The sequence below is a fragment of the Nerophis lumbriciformis genome, linkage group LG35 (genome assembly GCF_033978685.3).
Source record: "Nerophis lumbriciformis linkage group LG35, RoL_Nlum_v2.1, whole genome shotgun sequence".
NCBI classification, from domain to species: Eukaryota; Metazoa; Chordata; class Actinopteri; order Syngnathiformes; family Syngnathidae; genus Nerophis; species Nerophis lumbriciformis.
In genome coordinates, this window is record NC_084582.2 from 8,692,762 (window position 1) to 8,719,672 (window position 26,911).

At 39.4% G+C, this 26,911-nt stretch overlaps 1 protein-coding gene across 2 annotated transcripts in view; it reads right to left on the reverse strand.

Annotated features, from left to right (window-relative positions):
* Window positions 1-26,911, reverse strand: part of LOC133575398 (PDZ and LIM domain protein 7-like) — an 84,485-nt gene that overhangs the window by 46,412 nt on the left and 11,162 nt on the right. For both annotated transcript variants that reach the window (XM_061928103.2, XM_061928104.2), the window contains exons 2-3: window positions 25,702-25,800; window positions 7,835-7,986 (exon numbers count right to left, since the gene is read on the reverse strand). In XM_061928103.2, coding sequence (XP_061784087.1) covers window positions 7,835-7,986; window positions 25,702-25,797 — 248 coding nt within the window. In that variant the 5' untranslated portion in view covers window positions 25,798-25,800. The remainder of the gene's footprint in view (window positions 1-7,834; window positions 7,987-25,701; window positions 25,801-26,911) is intronic.

Below are 26,911 nucleotides of genomic sequence, written 5' to 3' on the forward strand. Positions count from 1 at the left end.
GGCACTGTATCAAAAACCGACATCAATCTCTAAAGGATATCACCACATGGGTTCAGGAACACTTCAGAAAACCACTGTCACTAAATACAGTCCGTCGCTACATCTGTAAGTGCAAGTTAAAGCTCTACTATGCTAAGCGAAAGCCATTTATCAACAACATCCAGAAACGCCGCCGGCTTCTCTGGGCCCGAGATCATCTAAGATGGACTCATGCAAAGTGGAAAAGTGTTCTGTCGTCTGACGAGTCCACATTTCAAATTGTTTTTGGAAATATTCGACATCGTGTCATCCGGACCAAAGGGGAAGCGAACCATCCAGACTGTTATCGATGCAAAGTTCAAAAGCCAGCATCTGTGATGGTATGGGGGTGCATTAGTGCCCAAGGCATGGGTAACCTACACATCTGTGAAGGCACCATTAATGCTGAAAGGTACATACAGGTTTTGGAACAACATATGCTGCCATCTAAGCGCCGTCTTTTTCATGGACGCCCCTGCTTATTTCAGCAAGACAATGCCAAGCCACATTCAGCACGTGTTACAACAGCGTGGCTTCGTAAAAAAAGAGTGCGGGTACTTTCCTGGCCCTGGCTCACCATGGTTGCTATTTTTTATTTGACACAGCACTAGTTGCCTAATCAATAATCACTAAACTCAACAAAAAAGTAAGACATAGGATTTCCGGGTTCACCTAGCCGCGGACAGAGTCACACAATTGGCCAATAAAACTAAAACTACGAAGCTAAAGCTAACAAGAACAATCCATACACCCACAACACATCTCAACTGCTTGCGTTGTTGTGAACGACATCATTGATGTTACATTCATCAACAAACAGTGGTCGCAACTTGAAAGGCTCGCTCTTTTTTCTTTTTTTTTTTACAGCCTGAAGTGAGTGGCCTCTTGTCAAGCTGAGAACAGCTGCACAGCACACTCCCCCCCCCCCCCCCCCCCCCCCGCCCCCCTTCACAATAATAGCGCGGTGACTGCGCTATCAAAATAAAAGCACTTTACACAAGCATAATGTACCTAAAGCACTTACTGATACATTTACACAATTATTAAGCTTGGACCTAAAGTACTGGTCAAAATTGTCCAAAGATGTATAACACCAATAAACGTGACATTTTTTTAATATAATTAACAAACATGTTATTACATTTTATTTTACACAAAAAGCGCACTCTATAGTGGTAAAATAAGTGTAAATGGTAAAAAACTGAATAAAAAAACAAACTGGAAAAACTAAATGTTATTGTTTTTTGTATTGCTATTGTTATTTACATTTATTGTTATTGCTATTATTATTTTACGTGTTGTGGTTTATTTGTTACTAATTTATAGCCAGGTTTTTTAAAACTATATTTAAAGTTGAGTTTTGGTGGTACAATAAATACTCATGTCTTCAAATTAATGAACTATAGTGTAATTAATCGTGATTACAATATCAATCAAAAATAATTGTGACTATCATTTTTGCCATAATCGTCCAGCCCTACCACTCAATATGCCGGAATGCTGGAAAATAGGTAAAGTAGTATAAAATCTAGAGCTACATTCCATGATGTTATCCAAAGATTCTCCCACTCATTCATTCAAATACTGCAAATGCCCCATGTCTTAACTTTAATCCCAAGGATTCACATTTTTACACTGCCTTCACTGACTGGAGCGCCGTCCAAAAGGTATGCAACTCACACAAATACACCAATGACACAGTGAGAATGAACTTGCATGTAAGTCACCTACATTGTATGGGGGCGTAAAAGCTACAACGGCTGTTTCCTGCAACAATGAGGGATAAATAACCGCCTGTGTCTGCCTGTCGGAGCCCTGATAAAGAGGCGCTAAAGACAGGATGACAACAGATACAGTGAGCGGCGGGCAGAGCATACCAACATGTCGACAAATCAATGTGACGTTCGCACCGCTGGAGCTCGCCGGCTGTCCTACTCCTAACCCATAATTTGATGAGCTACGCTTTAATCGTGGAAAAAATGTGTCATTGCTGTCTTGAAGTTTTTATTCAACTCTATGGTGAAAAATATGTGGACATGATTTGGTTTTTTTCCAGGGGAATGAGTTTGTGTGGACCAAGTTTGACCTGTGAGACAGAACAAGCACACTCAATGAGATCAGCTGTGACCTCATTTCACAGATCAATTAATCAAATGAGGCAAACTTGGATCACAATAGTTCTAATCATTCTTATTCCTGTAATTACACTTCAATAACACTGATCTTATTTTGCTAAATACATTTTATTTTTTTCTACAGATCTAAAGCCATAAGAGAGAAAAAAAGATCACCAGTGTTAAAGTAAATATCTCATCAATGTGCAGCTGGCCTCCTCCAAGCGCAATAGAAAACAATGGAATGCTGCCAACGTACAAACACAAGCTCTCTTTGGGAAGTGTTTCAGGAACATTCGTTCTGCTGTCTTCCTCTGCAGTAAAAACAATAGCGGAGGGCTGGTTGTCGATTTAACATGTCAGATCTTTGCATTCCTGGGTGCATCTCAAGAAGTCTGAACTCTTAGCCAACTTTAACACACTGCAAAAGATCATTATTGTGCTTTTTTCAGCCTACAAAAAAGTCGAAATGTGTGAAAAAAGCACTCTATTAGCTACAGGGACGGCGTGGCGCAGTGGAAGAGTGGCCGTGCGCAACCCGAGGGTCCCTGGTTCAATCCCCACCTAGTACCAACCTCGTCATGTCCGTTGTGTCCTGAGCAAGACACTTCACCCTTGCTCCTGATGGGTGCTGGTTAGCGCCTTGCATGGCAGCTCCCTCCATCAGTGTGTGAATGTGTGTGTGAATGGGTAAATGTGGAAGTAGTGTCAAAGCGCATTGAGTACCTTGAAGGTAGAAAAGCGCTATACAAGTACAACCCATTTATCATTATCATTTACATGCTGATGATGCATCAATGAAAACAGAATCTAAAGCACTTCAACTAGAAACCCCAAGAGCCTGATCTATTAAAGGCTTGCGTGCATTAAAACTAGGGATGATACTCGAAACGGGTTTCCCCGGTTGTTCGATAAGAAAAGAACCGAGTCCTCGGACTCGAATCCCTTTTTGAGAACCGGTACCCGTTATAGTAAAGAAAAAGAGTTGGTTCTTTATTCGAATCCCTGGGAACGAATCCCGTCCCGACAAGAAATGCCCCGTAGAACATCACAAGAAATGACGTCACGTAGCTCAGTCATTAGGCGCAGATGGGGAAAGCAGGAAAAAAATGGACCGGAAAAAACGCTCCAAGGCATGGCTTCATTTCACCAAAAAAAACGAGGAAGCGGCAATATGCAATTATTGCCAGGCTTTGCTCTCGTGTAAGGGGGGGGGGGGGGGGGGGAGTACAACAAGCGTGTTGTGTCTTCGACACGTGTTGAAGCAGCGACAGAGACGACGAAGAACGCCCCTCTTCTTCTGCCAGCTGCCCCTGTCCCAGCGACAGTGGCGGTGACGCCGGTGAGTAACTAACGTTAACTGTTGCCGGTTAATTTCCATATCTGCTCACTTGTAGTAATGTTACTACTAATTTATGTCAACGAGGACTGCAGTAATGTTAGCTAGACTAACATTACCTAAGCACAGTCAGTAGCTAACGGTAACGTTAACGTGAGCCTTTTTGTATGTGTCTGATAACGTTAACGTTATCTTGTAGCCTACATCACGACAGAGTTTGCAAGTCTGTCTAATAAACTAGTGCTTTCTTTATTTCTTTAGTTTATTTGGAACATGAACACACTTACAGCATAATACATCACAGTTTCATATCATTTCACTTTACAGGAGTAGGAATAAGTAAAGCTTATTTAATCCTACCCCTTTCCCACTTCATAGCGTTAACACATATATACATCATTTACTGACCTTTTTATAATAAAATATCTGTGAATTAGTATATACACAACAGTTTTGTAATATGTAATTAATTAATTCAGTCATTATTAATATACTGAGATGAAGAATATCTTATTTTCAATAAGGTTGAAAGTATTTCTCATAATTCTTCTTCTTTGTACTTTGTAAGCACTATTCATTTGAACAACCTCTTAAACTGGATCATATCAGTACAATGTTTAACTTATTTACTTAATCCATTCCATCATTTAATTCCACATCATTTTTGCTGTTGGCAATTTTACCAAATCATCGAACTTTAATATTTTTGACTCAATAAATAAAGTGTTTGTATGTTCTCTATATCCAACATTATGTATCAGTCTCTTTTTTTGTAACACGGTTAACGAATGTAGCGCACATTTGTAGTTATTTCCCCACATTTCTGCACAATAACTCAGATATGGTAATACTATAGTAGCGAGCAGTAGAGAATGTGAAGTGATTTGTTAAACAAAATATTGTGTGTTTTTTTCCATATACAACAACCTATCTGGACTCGATAAGAGAATCGGTTCGATAAGAGGATTCGATAATAGGCTCAAACTCGATAATTTCTTATCAAACATCATCCCTAATTAAAACACACAAATTGCGTGCAGAGGTTTGCGTTTTTTTAAATGGACAAACTAGAGAGCAATCCATTTAGCGTGTTGGTCTTCGTATAATATTCTGATTATCTAAACGCCCACAATACCGGGAAGAGGAGATGCAAATATAATCATTTAACGCTCGCAATGTAATTTAACAAGACTGAAATTGCTTTGCGACTGCGGTTTTGCGTCTATATTTAGCACGTTTGAAATGTGCGTGCAAACTGGCATAGTTACGCACAAATGGCTGTGAGAAAAGAGGCGATCGCGCTGCAAATACGGACAATGGACATTGGACAGAGAATCCTTCATCCTACGGGTGTGTCCACATATTTGAACAATTAGAAATAGAAAATAATAGCCATATAGTCCAATCAGCTAATTAATTTCAAAATTGTCTAGGTGCTGGATGACTTAAAAGGGGTTGTTTGCAACTTTCTCAAATTTTTCAAACCTAAAAATATAACAAGAACGCTACCGGCTAGCTTATGTTATTTAATAAATAAATGTCTACATATTTGTCACAATTTGGAAAGTAATCTATGCAAAACACTTCAGAGCGGACCAAATGGTTTGTCGGCTTTGACTGGCTTTCATGTTTCATGTTTGTACACGTGCACATTCCTACGGCGCGTGCCCACTCAAAGGAGAGATCTTCGAGTACAAAATGATTAAAAAAGGGATGCAGTGGCCACTGTGCGAAGTCAGAACAGTTGAGTGAGACCAAAAGTCACTCCAAACACCTCCCTTGGGCCGTGGTGTTGTTCTTTTTCTCCGTGCATGTGCATCCTGAAGGTTTGAACTAGGAAGAGGGTGTGTCACAATACAGCAGCTTTAAGGGGCTGATTAAAATGTATGTATTAGTTTTTTTGGCTTTTTTATTTTTATATTTATCCCCTATATATTTTCATGCATTTTTGCGTGCATTTCTGGAAACCGCCAAGCCGACCTTCGGCGTCCCAAAAGTAGGTTCTGTTGTCGAGATCGCAATTCTATATAGCCCAGAAAAGGTGGGGTGTGCAGCATATTCCACAAAATAACACATACATAACATACAGTATGATGTCATGACCGTGAAGGGAAATGAGTGTCTCCTTGGGCACAGTCGGTAGTACACGCAAAATACTCATTTAAATAGGGCAGCCTGCACCACTTATGCACTTCTTATCATTTGCACACACAGTCTTAGTAGATCAACTGCAACATACCCACTAATACCACACGCAATGTTATAGTTTGATCACACTATTTAGCCTGTGGTATTTGGATTTTAGTAGATCAGGCCCAAAGTGTCAAAAAAGTGCTAGTTTGGCACACCATCCTGCCTGGGGGTATGAATTTTGACAGCATCCAGCCATATTTTTAACAACATGTAGCAAAAGTAAAATTCCCCTTGAGTCATACAATTATAAATATAACCAAATGTTTATTTATGACATCCCCTACACTTTAGCTCAGTTAGCATCTAAAGAATCAACTCCCCAAGTGTACTCTGCTTTATTGTGATGCCACCAGACCACCAGAAACAGGAAGAATATCAATGCAGGTTATATAATAATGGAAATTTCCTCTGAGAAAAATGTATTCTTTCTAAAAAAAAGCAACCTATAGTCCACATGTTGCAATGTCTGCACAAGGATGGAAAAGTTTGAAATGACTCCTAAAATCTGGCTCAGCTATCTAGAAAATCAAAGGGCAACAAAGTGAGCGTTTTGTCGGAGCATATCATGATGTCTTGTGAAAAAGTTAGCAGCATTTCAACTTATGGTGAAGTCACAAAGTCTAAATATGTCTCGACCAATGTTAGTGACTTGACAATTCAATACTTTCTCATTTTCTCCATTTTGCTTTAGGTGGGTAGTAATCTTAGACCTGGGCCGATATTCCATAAGTTAATAACCAAAGGATAAATTTAAATTAAGTCGGTAGGTTTTTCAGCGTCGATGAATCCCCATGAGTTTACAGACCTCATCGGCGTCAGCAACTGCGAGCGTTGGTGCCATAGGGGAATGAAAAGAAGGGAATAAATCCACTTGTCTTTTATTAAGTGTTTTTTACTCTTTGTGCAGTGAGGCGGGCCGCTGGCACGCTAAAATCACGCAGTGGAACAAATTAGCCTGCGACCAAAATATGTAGTATCGAACATGGGCAAAATGATCACATGACCAAATGTCACCGCACCAGTGTGGGAATATTTCAGTTTAAACCTTTTGAACAATATAAGTCTATCAACACCGAGGAGCCAGTTTGCCGAATACGACAAACCTGCACACCCACTTGAAACCCAACCACCCAACAGTCCACACTCACTTTGCGTTTGGTGTACTAGGTGAGTGCAAATGAATCAGTGCAAAATGGTGTGCGCTCACAAAAAGGGTGGTTCAAATCACTACATTGCCAAAGACATGTTGCCATTTATTACTGCTGAAAATCTAGCATTTAAAAAAAAAATGCTGCAAACGTTTGACAAACATTTGTCATGTCATGATGGTGTTTCTTCACTGGGAATCTGCAAGATTTACTTTTTGTTTTGCATATGACCTGTTAAAACATCGGTTTATAATGTAGTGTTTATATCAGTGATTCAACTGTGGTGCGCGGGCTCCATCTTGCGGTATGCCTAATAATCAATAATTTTCCTATTGTTAAACGCAGTGTTACTGTATTTAAGCTGTGTGTAATGTGGCCAAAAATATCATCAATTCTTGTTATATAAAACGTCTGCCTTGTTTTAATGAATACTTAGGCCTACTATGCTACTGTATTTTAACGTTGGTCATAATGGTGGTACTTGGAGAGCAAAGTTTTTTGTGATGTGGTACTTGGTTAAACAGTTTGAGAATCACTGGTTTATATTGTTACACTGCACTTTTGTTTAAAAAGGTTGTAACTTGGATGTCAGGTAAGTAATGTACAACTCGACCTCTGCCTGTATGTTAAATTTTGAAGTTCAACTTTGTTTGTCAATACTTTATTTAGCCATTTTATTTTTTGTTTTGGTTGTGTATATTTGAGGGCCTCTTTAACATGTTTTATTTTTATTATTTTTATTAGTAAACATTTGTGTCAAAAACAAATTAAATGAAAAGTGAGGCATTTGAAAATCGAATTACCGGTACCTCTTTTACAGCGTGCATACCAAACATGTGTACCTAATGATGTGGCTGCTGAGTGTATCTACACTCAAAGTATAGCAGCATATTTCAAGGGCACTGTGATAGCTTATCTATTAGAGAATGCAAGTGGGTATTGTTCTGTTGTGATTCATGCTGTGTGCAAAGACTGAGATAAAACGCACCATTTGCTACGCCACACATTGCAGATTGACTTGCCTGTTAAGAGTGAGTGCAAGGGCGTCTGACGCCGCTCTGATCTTGTTTTGGGCCTCCACATGGGTCATGTCCTCGGAGTTGAGGTCATCGATGGACACCACCCAGTCTCCCACCCCGACACCAGCCTGAGCTGCCTTACCGCCTGGGGTCAGCTGGAAGAGAGAACACAGAATAGATAGGTTTTCACATTAGCGCCGTGATAATATAGAAAAAACAACTTTTCCTTCACCTTGTAAATGATTCTTTCAAGCATTTTTACCATAACATATCTAATGATGGCAAAATTGCCTATTCACATGTCAACATTTTTTGGAGGGTATGCTATAACCAGAGGTGGGTAGTAACGCGCTACATTTATTCCGTTACATCTACTTGAGTAACTTTTGGGACAAATTGTACTTCTAAGAGTAGTTTTAATGCAACATACTTTTACTTTTACTTGAGTTTATTTATAGAGAAGAAACGCTACTTTTACTCCGCTCCATTTATCTACATTTAACTCGCTACTCGCTACTGATTTTTATCGATCTGTTAAGGCACGCTTTGTTTGTTTTGGTTTGTCAGACAGACCTTCAAAGTAGGATCTATCGCATGCCTGCGTTTCACCAATCAAATACAGTCACTGGTGACGTTTGACTCCGTTTCACCAATCAAACAGAGCCATAAAGTTTCAGCGGCAAAACTACAACAAGCTTAAGCTTACATGAACTCAACGTCAAATTTGAGGAAGCACATTGCGGTAAGTAACGTTAGTAGATATTTTGGCTGTCACCGTAGGCTGATGTTAGCTTCCCTGCTATGAATCACTGTCAAATGTACATCGTGTGGGGACATTTATTAACGCACTGCAGCCTCATAGAGAGACAGAGACAGGCACACACACACATGCATACAAACACCAATCAGAAGTGCACAGTGTGTTCTCAGGTGCAGACCACACCTATCAGTTTATGGTTTGCGTAAAGGCTAACTTGTTATTTTCCTTTGTAATCTCTGCCTACTGAGCCTATGGTGCTGTTAAATTATTGTGGCTCAATTTGACTTATTTTTTTTTTATGTTAATGTATTATTATTTAATATATATTATTGTTTTAGTTGCTTAAGAGATATCCCTGGCTGTGAATTTGCTCATTGCTATTTTTATGTTTTTGTGCATTATTTGTTACCGTCATCATTAAACGAACAGGTTACTCATCAGTTACTCAGTACTTGAGTAGTTTTTTCACAACATACTTTTTACTTTTACTCAAGTAAATATTTGGGTGACTACTCCTTACTTTTACTTGAGTAATAAATCTCTAAAGTAACAGTACTCTTACTTGAGTACAATTTCTGGCTACTCTACCCACCTCTGGCTATAATGTACACGTAATACAAAGTTAATAATATTAAATAATATTTGTATTATATAATACTATTATAACATGCAGAACCATGATTCTCTAGTGGTACGCGTACCGGGCACCACCTAGTGGAGAATCACTTGATTAAAGTACAGTGTTTTATTTACCTATATTCAAAGAGTATTCTTGTTCAAACTGCGTGTAATTTAACAGTGGCCAAAAATATGAAATATATTTGTTAAATAAAACCTCTGCCTTGTTTTTTATGAATAGTTTGGCCTACTATACTACTTTATTTTAATGTTGGTCAATATTTTCCTGAGGTAGTACTTAGTGAAAAAAGTTTTAGAACCAGTGTCCTAGACAAATCGTTAAAAAAATTTGGGCAATTATTTGTCCCTGCAATTATGTTTTAGTTTAAGTTAACCATGTTTTTCAACTATCCGTCCATCCATCCGTTTCCTACCGCTTGCCCCTATCGGGGGTTGCGAGGGTGGCTGGAGCCTAACCCAACTGGCGGGGTACAACCTGGACAAGTCTCGCAGGGCCAACAGATAATCTTGCTCAAATTCTGCAGACATGTGCTTGTCAGTTTCCTAATGATGTGAAGCCCTTTGAGGCGCTCGTGACTGAGGGCTATATACATAAATTGTGATCGATTGATTGATTGATGTGAAGATTGGTCTAAACAGCCTAAAGTTACAGTATGTTGATAAGTGCATTGAGCAATATGAGAAATTCCATGGGGTCAAACGTCGGGTCTAATAACCCTGCCATTTTTTTTGTCAGAAAAATAATAGAACAGGCAACATAGTAGGAGTGCATGTTTTGACAAATGTTTACTATTTGGGCGGCAGAGGTTAAGGCGTATGAGAGAAAACAGATATAGTAAGTTGTTGAAAATATTTGTGTGCATGTGGACTTACATAGATTCAATAAACATGCAAACATCCTTCGTCATTAGCTAAAAACCTGCTCAGTGGCCTTGTGGTTAGAGTGTCCGCCCTGAGATCGGTAGGTTGGGAGTTCAAACCCTGGCCAAGTCATACCAAAGACTATAAAAATGGGACCCATTACCTCCCTGCTTGGCACTCAGCATCAAGGTTTGGAATTGGGGGTTAAATCACCAAAATGATTCCCGAGCGCGGCCACCGCTGCTGCTCACTGCTCCCTTCACCTCCCAGGGGGTCAAATGCAGAGGGTAATTTCACCACACCTAGTGTGTGTGTGTGTGTGTGACTATCAGTGGTACTTTAACTGTTTAACTTTAATTATACCAGATCTGTTGTTTACACAAAAAAAACATACCGTATTTTTCGGAGTATAAGTCGCACCTGCCGAAAATGCATAATAAAGAAGGAAAAAAACATTATGCAACTTTCATAAACTATGAAAAAAAACTGCGACTTATAGTCCGGAAAATACGGTAGATTGTTTTAAAAAACTTCCATTTTGAGGCTCAATTGCAAATGTTTGCATTTCCAAAATCTAAAATCATGCTGTTGTCATGTTAAAGAAATAGCAATAACGAATTTGGGATATTACAGGTGAAAATAGTGTCCCTGAATTACCAACAAATATTATATCACAGCAACATGACGTTATTGAAGGCAAAAGTCATGTCCGGTTGACACCGACATAACATCTGTTAACATCACCTAATAATCAACTCAGGGAGTGTGTGTGTCTGAGTCAGACAAGCCAGGAGAGATATTTCATTTAGTTCTATGGGGGGAAAAGGCCATCATGATGTTATCAGTCATCACATGATTCATCGCAGATGTAAGTATGGATGATAAAAGCCTCAGACAGGCCCCCCATGTCACATACAGTCCCATAATTTACTGTAAGACATGTCTGGTTTATTCCCCCATGCAGGCAGGTAAGTCCATGACCTGTTTCACTGACATAACGGTGACATCATCCTTTCAAGGTAGACATTCTGTCAAAGCTACGAGGTGGAACTGTGTTCCAAACAGAAAGAAAAAACATTGGGCCTGATCTACCCAGATCCAAATACCACATGCTAAACAGCATGTGCAAACAATAAAATTGCATGTACCGGTATTAATAGTAGGCGTATTCCGTGTGATCTACTAGGACTGTGTTTGTAACTGGTGCAGACCGCCTAATCTAAATGAGTGTTTTGCGTGTACTATGCAGCTTTCACCTTAGAAACACTCATTTACTGCACATTCATGCTATCATGCTCCTACCTGGGGCGTTTCTTCTGGGCATTTTAGAAACAGTCTTGCAGTGTGATCGACAACAGAACCCACTTTTTTTAGCGCGCTGAAGCTGCGGTCATGGAAGATGCTGGTAATAACTGCAAGTGTGCGCTGGATGATTCCAGACGCAACATAATTAATATTCCAAGATGTTTTTTTCCCCGCATAGAAGACATGTTAATATCTCCTACTGTATATGAAAACACGATAATCATCAAAAAAGAAAAAAGCCTGAAGACACCAAAAAACATCAATTATAATTATAATAAGTCATCCGTCTTTTGAATAAAATTATTCAAAAATTATTGCTCAATAGACAATATGTCGGGGGAGTTTTGACAGTCCATATATGTTGACACATGACATGGATACGTAGGATGGAGCTGCAGAGCAATCACCTCCTTTCTCACAGCTGATTCTGCCCAAATGCCAGTTTAAACGTCTTTTCTAGACGTACTAAATCTAGACGCAAAACAGCGGCCACCAAACAGCTTCAGCCTTGATTGGGCACACTGCGTGTGCTAAATGCTTCTAATATCAATGCTTCCCTTCCCAGTAGTGTGTGCGTTTTGATGGTGATCAACAAATATTCTACAAACCCTGTTTCCATATGAGTTGGGAAATTGTGTTAGATGTAAATATAAACGGAATACAATGATTTGCAAATAATTTTCAACCCATTTTCAGTTGAATATGCTACAAAGACAACATATTTGATGTTCAAACTGATAAAAAAAATTTTTTTTGCAAATAATCATTAACTTTAGAATTTGATGCCAGCAACACGTGACAAAAAAGTTGGGAAAGGTGGCAATAAATACTGATAAAGTTGAGGAATGCTCATCAAACATTTATTTGGAACATCCCACAGGTGAACAGGCAAATTGGGAACAGGTGGGTGCCATGATTGGGTATAAAAGTAGATTCCATGAAATGCTCAGTCATTCACAAACAAGGATGGGGCGAGGGTCACCACTTTGTCAACAAATGCGTGAGCCAATTGTTGAACAGTTTAAGAAAAACCTTTCTCAACCAGCTTTTACAAGGAATTTAGGGATTTTACCATCTACAGTCCATAATATCATCAAAGGGTTCAGAGAATCTGGAGAAATCACTGCACGTAAGCAACTAAGCCCGCGACCTTCGATCCCTCAGGCTGTACTGCATCAACAAGCGACATCAGTGTGTAAAGGATATCATCACATGGGCTCAGGAACACTTCAGAAACCCACTGTCAGTAACTACAGTTGGTCGCTACATCTGTAAGTGCAAGTTAAAACTCTCCTTTGCAAGGCGAAAACCGTTTATCAACAACACCCAGAAACACCGTCGGCTTCGCTGGGCCTGAGCTCATCTAAGATGGACTGATACAAAGTGGAAACGTGTTCTGTGGTCTGACGAGTCCACATTTCAAATTGTTTTTGGAAACTGTGGACGTCGTGTCCTCCGGACCAAAGAGGAAAAGAACCATCCGGATTGTTATAGGCGCACGCGTTTTAGTACACGTAAACCTACAAGATCAATTAGGCTCACAGTCTCTAATGCAGGTTTTACTTCCACTAAAACCACAAATACCAAAAAATAAGGTTGACTTTGTGGAGTGGTCTCAGGCGAACCATCTGCTCCTTAAAATGGACAAGACCAAGGAGCTGGTCATCGACTTCAAGAAGAAAAAAAATGACCCCTGTGGAGCCCATCAACATCCAAGGCCGGGAGGTGGCAGTAGTGGGGCAGTACAAGTACCTGGGAGTCCACTTGAACAGCAGACTGGACTGGAAGGACAACAGCAAAGCTGCATACAAGAAGGGCATGAGCAGACTCTTTTTCCTCAGGAAGCTTAGGTCCTTTGATGTGTGCAGCAAGCTGTTGGAGATCTTTTTTCAGTCTGTTGTGGCCAGTGCCCTGTACTTTGCAGTGGTTTGTTGGGGGAGCAGCATCAGCAAAATGGACTTAAACCGTATTGACAAACTGTTTCGGAAAGCCTGCCAAACTATTGGCACGTAGTTGGAGGCGTTTGTGTCAGTGAGGGACAGGAGGTCACTGGACAAACTGCTCGCCATCATGGACAATCCTGCCCACCCACTCCACCAGACAATTGAGGCTCCTTCAGCTTCGTTCCCACACTGTGCGATTCAATAACTCCTTCATTCTGCACTCCATCCAGTTGTATAATCACTCGCCATACAGCAATAGATTATATTTGTCTATATTACCTGACCGCTTCTATGTTAGCTACCTCTCTTTGTTTATAATGTATATTTTCTGTTGGATCTACTTTATTTTATGCTGCCCTTTTTTTCCTGCAGTTGTTACATATACTGTAATATTGTACATGGTAAATGGGATTTGTTATATATTGTATATACAGGTAAAAGCCAGTAAATTAGAATATTTTGAAAAACTTGATTTATTTCAGTAATTGCATTCAAAAGGTGTAACTTGTACATTATATTTATTCATTGCACACAGACTGATGCATTCAAATGTTTATTTCATTTAATTTTGATGATTTGAAGTGGCAACAAATGAAAATCCAAAATTCCGTGTGTCACAAAATTAGAATATTACTTAAGGCTAATACAAAAAAGGGATTTTTAGAAATGTTGGCCAACTGAAAAGTATGAAAATGAAAAATATGAGCATGTACAATACTCAATACTTGGTTGGAGCTCCTTTTGCCTCAATTACTGCGTTAATGCGGCGTGGCATGGAGTCGATGAGTTTCTGGCACTGCTCAGGTGTTATGAGAGCCCAGGTTGCTCTGATAGTGGCCTTCAACTCTTCTGCGTTTTTGGGTCTGGCATTCTGCATCTTCCTTGTCACAATACCCCACAGATTTTCTATGGGGCTAAGGTCAGGGGAGTTGGCGGGCCAATTTAGAACAGAAATACAATGGTCCGTAAACCAGGCACGGGTAGATTTTGCGCTGTGTGCAGGCGCCAAGTCCTGTTGGAACTTGAAATCTCCATCTCCATAGAGCAGGTCAGCAGCAGGAAGCATGAAGTGCTCTAAAACTTGCTGGTAGACGGCTGCGTTGACCCTGGATCTCAGGAAACAGAGTGGACCGACACCAGCAGATGACATGGCACCCCAAACCATCACTGATGGTGGAGACTTTACACTAGACTTCAGGCAACGTGGATCCTGTGCCTCTCCTGTCTTCCTCCAGACTCTGGGACCTCGATTTCCAAAGGAAATGCAAAATTTGCATGGTTGGGTGATGGTTTGGGGTGCCATGTCATCTGCTGGTGTCGGTCCACTCTGTTTCCTGAGATCCAGGGTCAACGCAGCCGTCTACCAGCAAGTTTTAGAGCACTTCATGCTTCCTGCTGCTGACCTGCTCTGTGGAGATGGAGATTTCAAGTTCCAACAGGACTTGGCGCCTGCACACAGCGCAAAATCTACCCGTGCCTGGCTTACGGACCATGGTATTTCTGTTCTAAATTGGCCCGCCAACTCCCCTGACCTTAGCCCCACAGAAAATCTGTGGGGTATTGTGAAAAGGAAGATGCAGAATGCCAGACCCAAAAACGCAGAAGAGTTGAAGGCCACTATCAGAGCAACCTGGGCTCTCATAACACCTGAGCAGTGCCAGAAACTCATCGACTCCATGCCACGCCGCATTAACGCAGTAATTGAGGCAAAAGGAGCTCCAACCAAGTATTGAGTATTGTACATGCTCATATTTTTCATTTTCATACTTTTCAGTTGGCCAACATTTCTAAAAATCCCTTTTTTGTATTAGCCTTAAGTAATATTCTAATTTTGTGACACACGGAATTTTGGATTTTCATTTGTTGCCACTTCAAATCATCAAAATTAAATGAAATAAACATTTGAATGCATCAGTCTGTGTGCAATGAACAAATATAATGTACAAGTTACACCTTTTGAATGCAATTACCGTACTGAAATAAATCAAGTTTTTCAAAATATTCTAATTTACTGGCTTTTACCTGTATACTGTAATATTGTACATGGTAAATGGGATTTGTTATATATTGTATATATTATCTAATAATATATTGTAATATGATATATCAGTATATGTCATATACTGTATATATAATATGTAAATATTACATATGTTATATTTTATATTGCTACTATGGTACATTTTTAGTCTACTTTCCATCCTTATCATTTCCATCCTTTGTAACTGAGCTACTGTGTGGAACAATTTCCCTTGTGGATCATTAAAGTTTGTCTAAGTCTAAGTCTAAGTCTAAAGGAAAAACGATCCGTGTGTCAAACGCTCTGATACGTTAAGTACAAAGTGGCATCAGATAAGAGAGGCAGTACCAGGATTTCAGGCAAAACCCCATTAGGATTACTCACTGGTGTCACGGATCCCTGTAAATGGTGGCTCATCACAAGCACAGAGGACTCAGCAGTTCAATCAATAGTTCCTGCCATGTCCACCTAAGCCATCAGGCTTGCTGCTTTGATTCTGCACATTAAACATAAACACTGGTGCAAAAGAGCAAGGAGCTAATGTCTGTAAAGTGATGACAGCTCACTGTGTGCCCCACCAAGGCAGCCTGCCTCGAATCAAAGCATGTTAATGCTAAAAATAGAATGAAATAAGTTCCTCTGAGGCAATTCTTCTTTTACAGTCAAGATAAACATCACTTTAATTGGCTTTGATTGGCTCGCTCTTAAAGCAGCGAGCAGGGGTTAAGAAAGACCTGTCAACTTTAAGAAATAACTTTTATGAGTTTTCACTTGCAGAAAATAACGATGATACTGACACATGTACTGTATTCCAAAAGGATGTACAGTCTGGCAAACCACTGAGGTTCCCTGCTGACAAGACACAGCCCTGCCTCCTTTTTGCAACCACATTGCCTTGTAAAAGTAATTTTGCCTAAATTAAATCATTAGCAACATCCTACAAAAATAATCCTTGAGCCCTGGCAGGAACTGTTACAGACACAGGCCTACTCTCTCCACATCAAGACCACATTGTAGGATTTTTTTAACAGCCCATATATTTCAAAGCATGTCAGACACTTAAATGCACCTGCACAATATAATGAGATTCAATACTTTAAAAGGTACTGTATTATTCAAACACTCTTATGCAGTGGGGCGTTTGCTTACAAGTGCCCCTGGTTTTTTGCACAGTCTTTTGGGCTACGAGTAAGGCTGCAGCTAACAATTATTTTTCTATCGATTAATCTATAGATTATTTTTTTCGATTAATCGGTTAATCTATAGATTTTTTTTCGATTAATCTATAGATTATTTTTCCTTTTACCGATTATTTTTTTATTTAAAATGAAGATGAAAAAATAAATGTAGGCCAGTTTTTTCAAAAGGCATGGCTTTTATTTACGAAAAAAAAAAAAAAGTATGGCCACTCAGTCAACATTGACAACAACATGACAAAATATTCTGTAACAATGTAAACATTTAAAACTTTTAACAATTAACAAAATTAAAAGTAGCTTATTTGCTTTTTAATGTGCAAATATAAAATAAACATACAGTGCAAATCTTAATATTCTGCAATAGTATATGCATTTCAAAAGTAAAAGTATTGCTTATTTTGCTTTAAAATGTGCAAAAATAAAGATAAACATCCAATACAAAAAAGTGCGTATTTTCTTGAATTGGCGCCGGGTGTGTAGTATTCGCATGCCTCGAATTACTGCCGGGTCAAACTCGTTTCTCAAAATAATTAGCGCATGCTTGGCCTTACCGCCGGCTCAGGATTAACGCCGGATCAACGCCGGATCAAACTCGTTTCGCAAAATATTAATTTTATTAGCGCATGTCTGGAATTTTCGCCAGGTCAAACTTGTTTCACAAAATAATTAGCATATGTCTAGAACTTCCGCCGGGTCAAACTCATCACGTCATGGGTGACACTTCACCTGTCATCATTTTCAAAATGGAGGAGGCTGATTTCAATCATTTGAAATCGCATAAAGGGAAGAAGATTAAGAGCTATTCAGTAGGATTTAAGGTCCAAGCTATTGAATATGCTAAAAAGAACAGTAAGCAGCTATGTTTTATTAATATACCGTAGCTGTGTGTGTCAAATATGAGTCATTAAATGACTCCCGCCTCCTGGTGGTAGAGGGCGCTAGTGATCCTTCTTGCGACTACCGGTACTGCAGAAGACCGGTGATGCAGAAGAAGACAACAAGCCACAAGAGTGAGCAGCGATCGTTTGCTTGCACTTTTAACATGGAGGATTACATATCTAAAATAAAACAGTTTTCTAAACTGGACTTTCAATCGAAGTAGGAGGTAATACTTAAAGGAATATCTCCATTAAAACTGAAGAAAGATAAGGAAGACTTCTAAAAACAAATTATCGATGCTTTTGATCAGAAGCAGCTGCGCATGGACTCATAAGTAAAGGTAAGACCATAATAACGTTTTTTTTATTAAATGTGCTTTTCATGATGGTATCCTTACATCACTCAAATTTATAAGCGCAGGCCTAAATTTACCCCACGCCTTTTGGTAAGCGCAGGAGTGAGAAGAGGTTTTAAATTAATTAGCGCCCCGGCGGCTATTCAAGGAAATACGGTATGCGACGCGTCGACGTATTTACGTAATCAATGACGTCGACGCGTCGTTTCAGCCTTAGCTACGAGCTATCTCTCGTGTAAGCATTACGCTTTAGGTTGCGGGCAAAAATTCGGGTTACAAACATCCCCACCGTTAGTTGGCATAGCGAATGTCGCAATGAACCTTAGAAGATTTCATCAAAACATCCAGTCTCCAACTCGCTAGCATTAGCTAATAGCTAGAAACAGAAAACTTAGTTTTTCCAACCACAGGAACGAAAAAAGTGAGTGTGAAGTACAGTGCTGAAAAAGTAGGTGATATCAATCTAATTAAAGAAAACCCTCTAAATCAGGGGTGGGCAATTAATTTTTACCGGGGGCCGCATGAGCAACCCGAGCACTGCTGGAGGGCCACATCGACAATATTTCAATTCAATTTTGCTCAATATTATTTTTGATGTATACCGTAAGATAAATAATAATAATAATAATAATAATAATAAGTAAAAATAATAATAATACTTTCATTTAACCTAACTTAACTTTTTACCAAAAGCACTGCTTTGGAAATCATTTGTACCCCTTTCAGAGATCACATTTAGTTCTCCTTAAACATCCTCATGTTGCACAATGAAATGTAAGCATAGGATGAAGTGTGCATTCCTGTAACTTTCTCTAGTAACAGCATTCCATGATTAATATAAATAAATTAACATTAATAATAAATGACAGTAGAATAAGCACACGTATGACTGAGGAGTCATAGTGTAACTTTGTGTGGTGTTTGAGTTGTCCGACTCTTTGTGTGGCCATAAACGCACCAGTGGTTTAGTGGTATGCGTGTTGGTGACAGATGACAAGTTGGTTTTGGCCTGGTTTGTACGGCAGAAAATGACTAGTTTTTCGAGATAGAAGTGTTTTACTCATGTTTTTGGTGTGGTTATGGCCGAATATAAACAGTTTTGCTCAATAAAGTGATCGATATAATTCCTGGCCTCGTAGCATCTCGATAGACGTTACAATAATTGAACGGTGTTCAATTGAACGGTGTTGACGAACACCGTTAGGGCCGCTTGTTGTCACTGTCACTCAAAGTTGCATTGCAAAATTACACAGAATAAATGTGTTTATTTTGTTTAGAATTCAGATGGGTTTGATTTGGTGCGCGGCATATATTTGCGGTGCGCAGAGGACGCTTGAGCAGTGCGCAATTGCGCAGGCGCGCACCTTAGAGGGGACGTTGCTTGGCAGTCCATGTCTTGTTGAAAACACGCCATTCGTCATCAACTTTTCTCTTTTTAGCGTCTCGGGAGTAACCGTGCATCACTTGTCGCTGTGCACCTTCACTCACAGGTTACACACGGACATACGCCCATAAATAACACTTTTCAAAATAAAAGCAGCACAGTTGTATTGCGCGCACGACATAGATGTTTTTTCAACTTTATTTTGTAAATTGTGATTGCAGCTGTTCACATTCACTCACAATCACGCACGCGCATACGTCCACACGGAAGTAATACAAATAACGCTTTTCAAAACAAAGGCAGCACCGTTGTATTGCACACTCGACATAGATACTTTTTAAAATGTAATTTGTCATTTATGATTGGCCTCACGCACAAAGGGCCGGATGTGGCCCGCGGGCCGCAGAATGCCCAGGTCTGCTCTAAATAATGACTGAGGTGTGCGTGTAGCCAATGTACTACTAGCACAGCACTCCTACAATAATATGCATCATACTTAAGCAGAATGAGTCGATAACACCAGCCAAGGGTGATAAAATAATTCCTAAATGGTGAGCATGTGTCAATAAATATATGGAGAAGCTGTTTATGGTACTGTAGTAGTCTGCTCTCCAAGGCAAATATTGTACATTATTATTACATTACTTCATAAAACTATCGTAATTGTTTATAGTACATGAAATGGTATTGTTTTGTATTATATATATTCATTATCTAGAAGTCTGTTTTTCGTATTGACAAGCAGGCTACATGTTAAAATTGTGGAGGACTAGCACGGATTAATTGAATTTCAATTCATTTTTAATAGGGAAGATTGGTTTGAGATACAAGTATTGGGGTTAGAGATCCGCCAAAAAGCTAATTAAACTAATAAGACAAGGCACCACTGTATTTGCAGATCAACAAAGATGTTTGCCAAATAGACAGCAGGCATTTTATTACATTGCCATGGTCAACTAAAAATATCAGCTCATCTATTTTTTGTTATAGAGACATGGGAATGCTTCTCTGGTCATTCTGAACCGCTGTTTTGAGAGCCTAGGCTAAGACTAATGTGGCTTCATTTTAAGTATGTTCTTTATGGTTGTAAGTCCACAGTACAGTAATAGATTCTTAAATAATGATGGAAAATACAGAACCAAACCCAAGTTTTTTCTGCTTGAAAGTAAACGGTAGAGACCGTCGGAGAGGAGAACGGTGACGTTTTAAAGCCTGAGAAGGTTGTTTGCATGAATGGGTTAAGACAGTGATGGACACAGACACCTGTGCTCGTGGCTCAGGTTCAGAATGCAGCTGCCCTCTCACTTAAGAAGGCAGTGCCGAAAATTGCTGGGCTCAGACCTTTGGGCAGCAGGGGGGTGTGGACAGAAATCCTATCCCCCACCCCACAACCCCACATCAGTTTGTCAATACGGCGAAGGACAGTGGAAAACATGTTCTGGAACACAACTTGCTCTTGCTCAGTAGATCTGACAAGCAAGGATCTAAAATATTGCTGGCATGATACAACATGCATGAGCAAGGCCACTATTGATTTGGCTCATTTAGGGTGTAGTATATTGATAGTCTATATCTGATAGTATATATCTGTATCATGAATCAAACAAGTTGAAAAACGGAATATGTACTTCACTGTGCAACCTACTAATAAAAGTCTCAATCAATCAATCAATCAGCAAACTGATGCCACAACTACAAAATGGTTTCCTATTTCACACGGATGACAAGAGAAGGTTTTATCAATTTCCCTTACTATTTCAACATGCATTGAATTTACCTGTCAAGAGCTTTTGTTGACTGATTCTCAGAACTACCCTTGGGTTCTTTTATATTAAGTTCAATTAATAAGATACAGAATTTTATGGGCAGCTTTAAGTAAATTGGCAGAGTAACTCTGCACCTTTTATTATTTCCACGGCTATTTGGAGGCCGGTAAATAGTCTGTCCTTACATCACTCGCAGGGCGCAGCTGATGCAAAGCCATAAATACCCCACTGAGAAATGGGAAACCAAACCTGCAAATACTTGGCTGGCTTGTGCAGTGAAACACCTTGCATTAACTCACCTTAAAATACTGTAGCCTGCTCACAACACAAGAAATTCGCATCTAACTCGCCATAGGAGACATACCTCCTGTGGTCAATCTATCAGTAGGTCTTGAAATATTCATTTAAGGCCTCTAACAAGGCTGCTTTTCCACAAGTGTACAAGAGAGTGTTTAAGGGTGGTGATCCAAAAACAGATGGTGAAGAAGTCAGACAAGGAGACAAACCGAAAAAATCTAGACAAATTCAGCTGTGGTAGTGAGACATTCCCCATCTCCTTACTATCTTACTGACATGACATCATCTTTAATTTCCTTCTAACATGTGATTTTAGATGACGGGACATGTGCTCGATGATAAAAAACAGATGGTGCGCAGGAGGACGCACATCATTTTATCAAACTGTTTATATAGTTGCTTTGGCTTAAGATCTAGGGCAGATTGCAAAAAAACTCTGAAGGAGGTACCCACATTCGTGACTCGACTTTGACCGAAACTGAAATTTGATATATTGCTTTAAAACTAGATTATTTTATGGATAACAAGGCGTGTTGAAAAAATATGAGGTCACCTATGTGATTTTACCAAATTTAAATTTTCTCAGGGTCAATTTAGAATCAAACTGAAAGGTAATTGGACATAATTCAGGTTGTGTTTATGTGTTCATACGTTGACCAAACAATCTGATGGTTTATTTCACACAAAAAAGGTAGGAAAGAGTCCATAGTAACTGTTTGGAAAAGGCCGGCCACTTGATTGGTCACATGCAGCCACAATAGTTTAAGCTTGAAACCAGCTGCCTTGTAAGGTTATTTTATAAAGTGTGAAGAATAATTGGAGTACCAAAAAAAAAAAAAAAAAGTTAAGTTCATTCCACAATGCTTGAATTTCTCAATTTGTTTTGATCGTCACTTTTACATCCAGATACAAGAATGTATTTTAGTTTGAACATGAAGATTGGTTTGCAAGTTGGCCAATTGTCCACAATGTGTAAAGGGATATTTTTTAAATATTAGAAAATAGCATTTAAGTGGCATCACAGTCAACAGTACGCTGGTGTTAAGTTCACAGGGTGTATGTTGCCTCTTGCACTTAAGTTAACTAGGGTAGGCTCCACCCCACACATGACCCTAAACAGCATACGCGGTATAAAAATGGATGATTCGAGCCATAACATCATGGTTCTCACTCTGGGTTTGGACACTTACAGGAGAAAAACTTAACTAATGTCAAAGAAAAAAAATTATTTAAATAATGATGATGATGGATAGCAGAAACTAAAAATCAACATAAATCAGTCAACAACTTCATGGATATGTGCTTCAGAAATGCCATCAAGTAATATGGAGAAAAAGCAGAAATTTAGCGGAGTTCAAACTGGTGTCAAGACTATATGATATATTAAAGGAATGGATGGTTTTATTGATCGATTTTTATTCCCCTTCCTTGGTTTTTTCATTTATGGTAGAATGGAAAGTACAAGCAGACTGATGAGTTTTACAGTTTAGGGTAAAAATCCAACTGGGTCCCAAGCTGTTAAAATACAAGGATTCTACCATAAATAAGAGCAAAATAAAAGGTCACAAAGCCAAGGTGTTTTTTTCCTGACGAGAGAGACTTATGTGTACCATATTCTTCTCGTATTGTGTAATACAAAACTCAAGTACTAAGCCATTTTTAAGAAAGTTAGAACTTAGTGTTAAAAAAAATCAATCTCATCATTCATTCATTTAAAAACTATTTTAAAATATATTGTTATTTCAATAAATGTTAGTTATTCACATGTTAACATAAAATAATACATAAAAATATTATTGAAATATAATAATTATTTGTAAATATGTGATATTTTGAAATTGGATGCAATAAATTCAGATAGAATTAAAGAAATGGGAACTGGTAACAGTTTACCTTATAATATTTTACCTACCTCTGAGCTTATTGACAAAGTATGCTTGGGGGTCAGGGGAGTCATTACATGGATGAGGAAATTGAGTGTGGAAGACATATTAAACACAGAAAGGAGGCAAGAGGATTGCCTGTTGGCAGCGACAGAGTGGATACAAGAAAAATTCTAGGAATGCTGAGAAAGCAAAGCTTCCCAGGCTCACAAACAAGAGGGGGAAGGAAGAGGGTACATAGAACATGGAAACCTGCAGGTTTACTGCAACTCTGAAATATACATGAAGTAACATAGTCCTTATAGTTCTTGCCATCAACAAAAGCATATTATGATGCTCATCTGCAGCACAACAAGAAGCAAGGCAACAATGTATAATTGAGCAAAATAGTAATGGTGAAGCCACAAATAACACTAATTGCCACCTCACCTTTACTGCAGCAACGAAAACACTTAAACCCATTGATCTGTCAGGAGCTGTCATTTCTAATGATTTTCAGCATTTTGCACAGGCTTTGGTACCGTCACTCTGCATGTTCTTCATTGTGTTGTCTCCTTAGGCTGGATGTCTGCGCTTGGGATCTCATCAGCAGCCAGCCAGCAAAAAGAGAAAGGGTGAGACCACCCACTGAAGTCATCCAGCATTAACCCAGTGCCAGAAGAAGACCTTGGTCGGGCTCTTGCCATCCTCAGTGACTGTGTGATTCACTGGCCACTTCTTAATGAGAGCAATGGGAGCAAACAGTGCCAGAAAGGCAATGAGAGAAACCATGTCACAACTTTATAACCTCTGAGCCAGAGGGCCCAGGAAAACTACTGCACCCAGCAAAGACAAAACAGCTACTGAAAACTCATTCTCCAATTTACAGGCCTTAAGGTAGAACCACTAACCCACCCTATGACATTTATACTTAACAATGAGCCTCGCCTGTCTGAACCTAAAACCCCTTATTTGGGAGAAGACAAATAATCAAATGAGCTTTTTTACATTTATTTGGTCTGTGGGAGAGAAGAGGCTATTTGTCAAGCTTCCAAAGAGAACATTGTGTTTCTGCTTAGGATGCCAACCAGTGAGCAGAGCAAATAAGAGACATGTACTGACAAGACTGATTGTGTCACACCTTGATGGCATCCCACTTAGAAAACAGCACGACTAATAACAGTGCATTGTGCATGTTTTTCTTCCCTTATAATCATTTGACTTTCTGGCAACCACTAAGTAATTGGGAGCTGCTGTGCTCTTATAAGGCCTGGAAACTGGCCGCTGCTTTCCTCGATAGTAACAGCAGTTTATAGGGTATTTGCAAAGCCAGTCACTAAAGGGTAGGTAAGAAACAAATGTCCTTGTGACCACTGAACAACATGCCAAGTATAGCAGAAATGACACTATAAAAAGGAAAGAAAAGTACTTTTTGATTCAGAATGGTGCGCGTACTTTCAAGTTTGCTTTAAGAAGCAAATAAAAAGGAAAAAAATCTGCTTTTGTCAATATAGTAGCTGGCATACTGCCATGCAGCTGGTGCTAACACGAACAAAGCACACAAACAGTTGAATTGATTGATTCAGGGCAGGTCGGCACAGATAATACACTGTTTAACGCACCACTCAGGCCACTACTTTTCTACTAGGATGTTACTAATCTGCAAAAAAAAAATGTGATCAAACAATAAACATGTTGCAGTACTACATAAGTTTTAGGCCACCTTCATACTGTATTGGTTGCTTTAGCAATTTTTCATGATCTCTAGATTTCTTACTGTTAACAGAATGGGGAAAATTTGGTCGAGCGTATTATTTATGTTTATCCATCCATACTTGGGAACCTGGGTTCATTGTGGATGATAGATGGTTCTGACAGTTTCATTGATTCCAAAGTGACTGAAATGTAAATATATCCAAATCCACATCCAAAATGTTTGGGTCCTTAGTTTAACCATGCATCAGAGCTCATCATTACTTTTCCACAATACCATGGATTGCATTATCAGGTAAGATACTAGAGAATAGAAATCGACCGATATGGTTTTTTAGGGTGTATACCCTGGTTTGGTCAGGATGCCCCCCGAACGCCTCCCTAAGGAGGTGTTTAGGTCGCGTCCAACCGGTAGGAGACCACAGGGAAGACCCAGGACACGGTGGATAGACTCTGTCTCCCAGCTGGCCTGGGAACGCTTTGGGATCCCCCGGGAAGAGTTGGACGAAGTGGCTGGGGAGAGGAAAGTCTGGGCTTCTCTGTTTAGGCCGCTGCCCCCACCACCCCACATGGATAGGTGGAAGAAGATGGATAGATGGATAGATGATTTTTTTTTTTTAATTGGGCTCCAGCAAAAAGGGAACATTTCTCATGCAGGGCAAAAGGGTTGGTGCTTCAGCATCTACTTTTTATTGAGTTTTTTTTAACTCAGTCCTGGTATCATAAGTGTATTTATTGTATCAGCTGATGTAGTTCTGTCAAAAAAAAAATATATATATCGGCCACGGGCCAATAGTCGAGCGATCTCTACTAAAGAATACACCTAAACAATACTGGGTTACTGTTACTGGTAACGAATGCAGGTAAATAATAACAAAAAGTCTTACCCTTGACACGGTGAGGGGCATGCTGAAATCCTTGCCGCCCTGCAGCCTGAAGCCCCACGGCGCTGGGCCGCTGAGAGTTACGGAGTACATGTTCATAGCCTTTGGGGGGGAAAAAAAAACATTATTTATTCGAGGCCTTTGGATGTGCCTTACTTCAGCACAAATGTTCCAACTCAAGACGAGAATTTGGACCAACGTTTTTTGATGAACTATGGTGGGAATTATGTTATTCTTTAAAGCTATTGTATGTCGAGGCTGAAAAAAATTCAATAAAATTTTAAAAAACTACAAAAAAATACCGCTAACGGCTAGCATATGTCACAGTACCTAAAGTGGTGTAAAAGGGTTATAATTTCATTTTTTTCTACATTTAAAAGGCTTCCTTGTGGTCTACAGAACATGTAACAGTAGTGTTTTGGTTTACATTTTGCATTGATTCTGTTTTACAGACTATCTTTAAGAAGCTTTCTGACTATCCGCTAATTAAACTAAGGCAAAATACGTCACAATTGTCTCAAATTCCAAACGACTCATTTGAAAAGAGGCAAAGGTGTTTTACTAAATCTCCGCCATGCCTCGATGGGTTTGGATTAAAATTGTCGGGAGTTATGGACCCCTTTAAGAGAACATATTTAACAAATACATGTCTATGCTTTTTACAAATTGCAGTTTGGGCCAGATAGGATGACTGGCATTCAGGCTCTCAATCACAGCTACATTGCGCAAATGCGCACACTAAAGAGATCTTTGAGAACGAAATTATTTTAAAATGGATGCTATGATGGTTGTTATATTCCTGTTGACCCTTTGAGTGAAATCATAGGGTTCTCCAAACACTGCTTTTGTAACTTAACGTTATCATTTTGTTGCGTGCGTGTGTATAAGTAGGTCGTAGCTTACATGGTCGGACCAGGAAGAATGCAAGACAATACTTGCAGCTCATTTGAACAAGAACATTAGAGTGGAAATCTATCGATGACATACAGAGCTTTAAAATGTGTTTTTATGGAATGGGATAACCTATATGACTGTTCTGAACTTTTTTTTTTTTAATGTCAGTGTTCTATTACGCAAAATAATGCTGCCTGGAGCAGTTGCAATAGCGTGCGTGTGTGCAAATTCTTGATGTGTTGTTCATTATTCTCCGGACCACAATCTAGTAGGGACTTAATCCACAGTGCCTCTGCTGGTTGCAGCCAAACAGTGCATG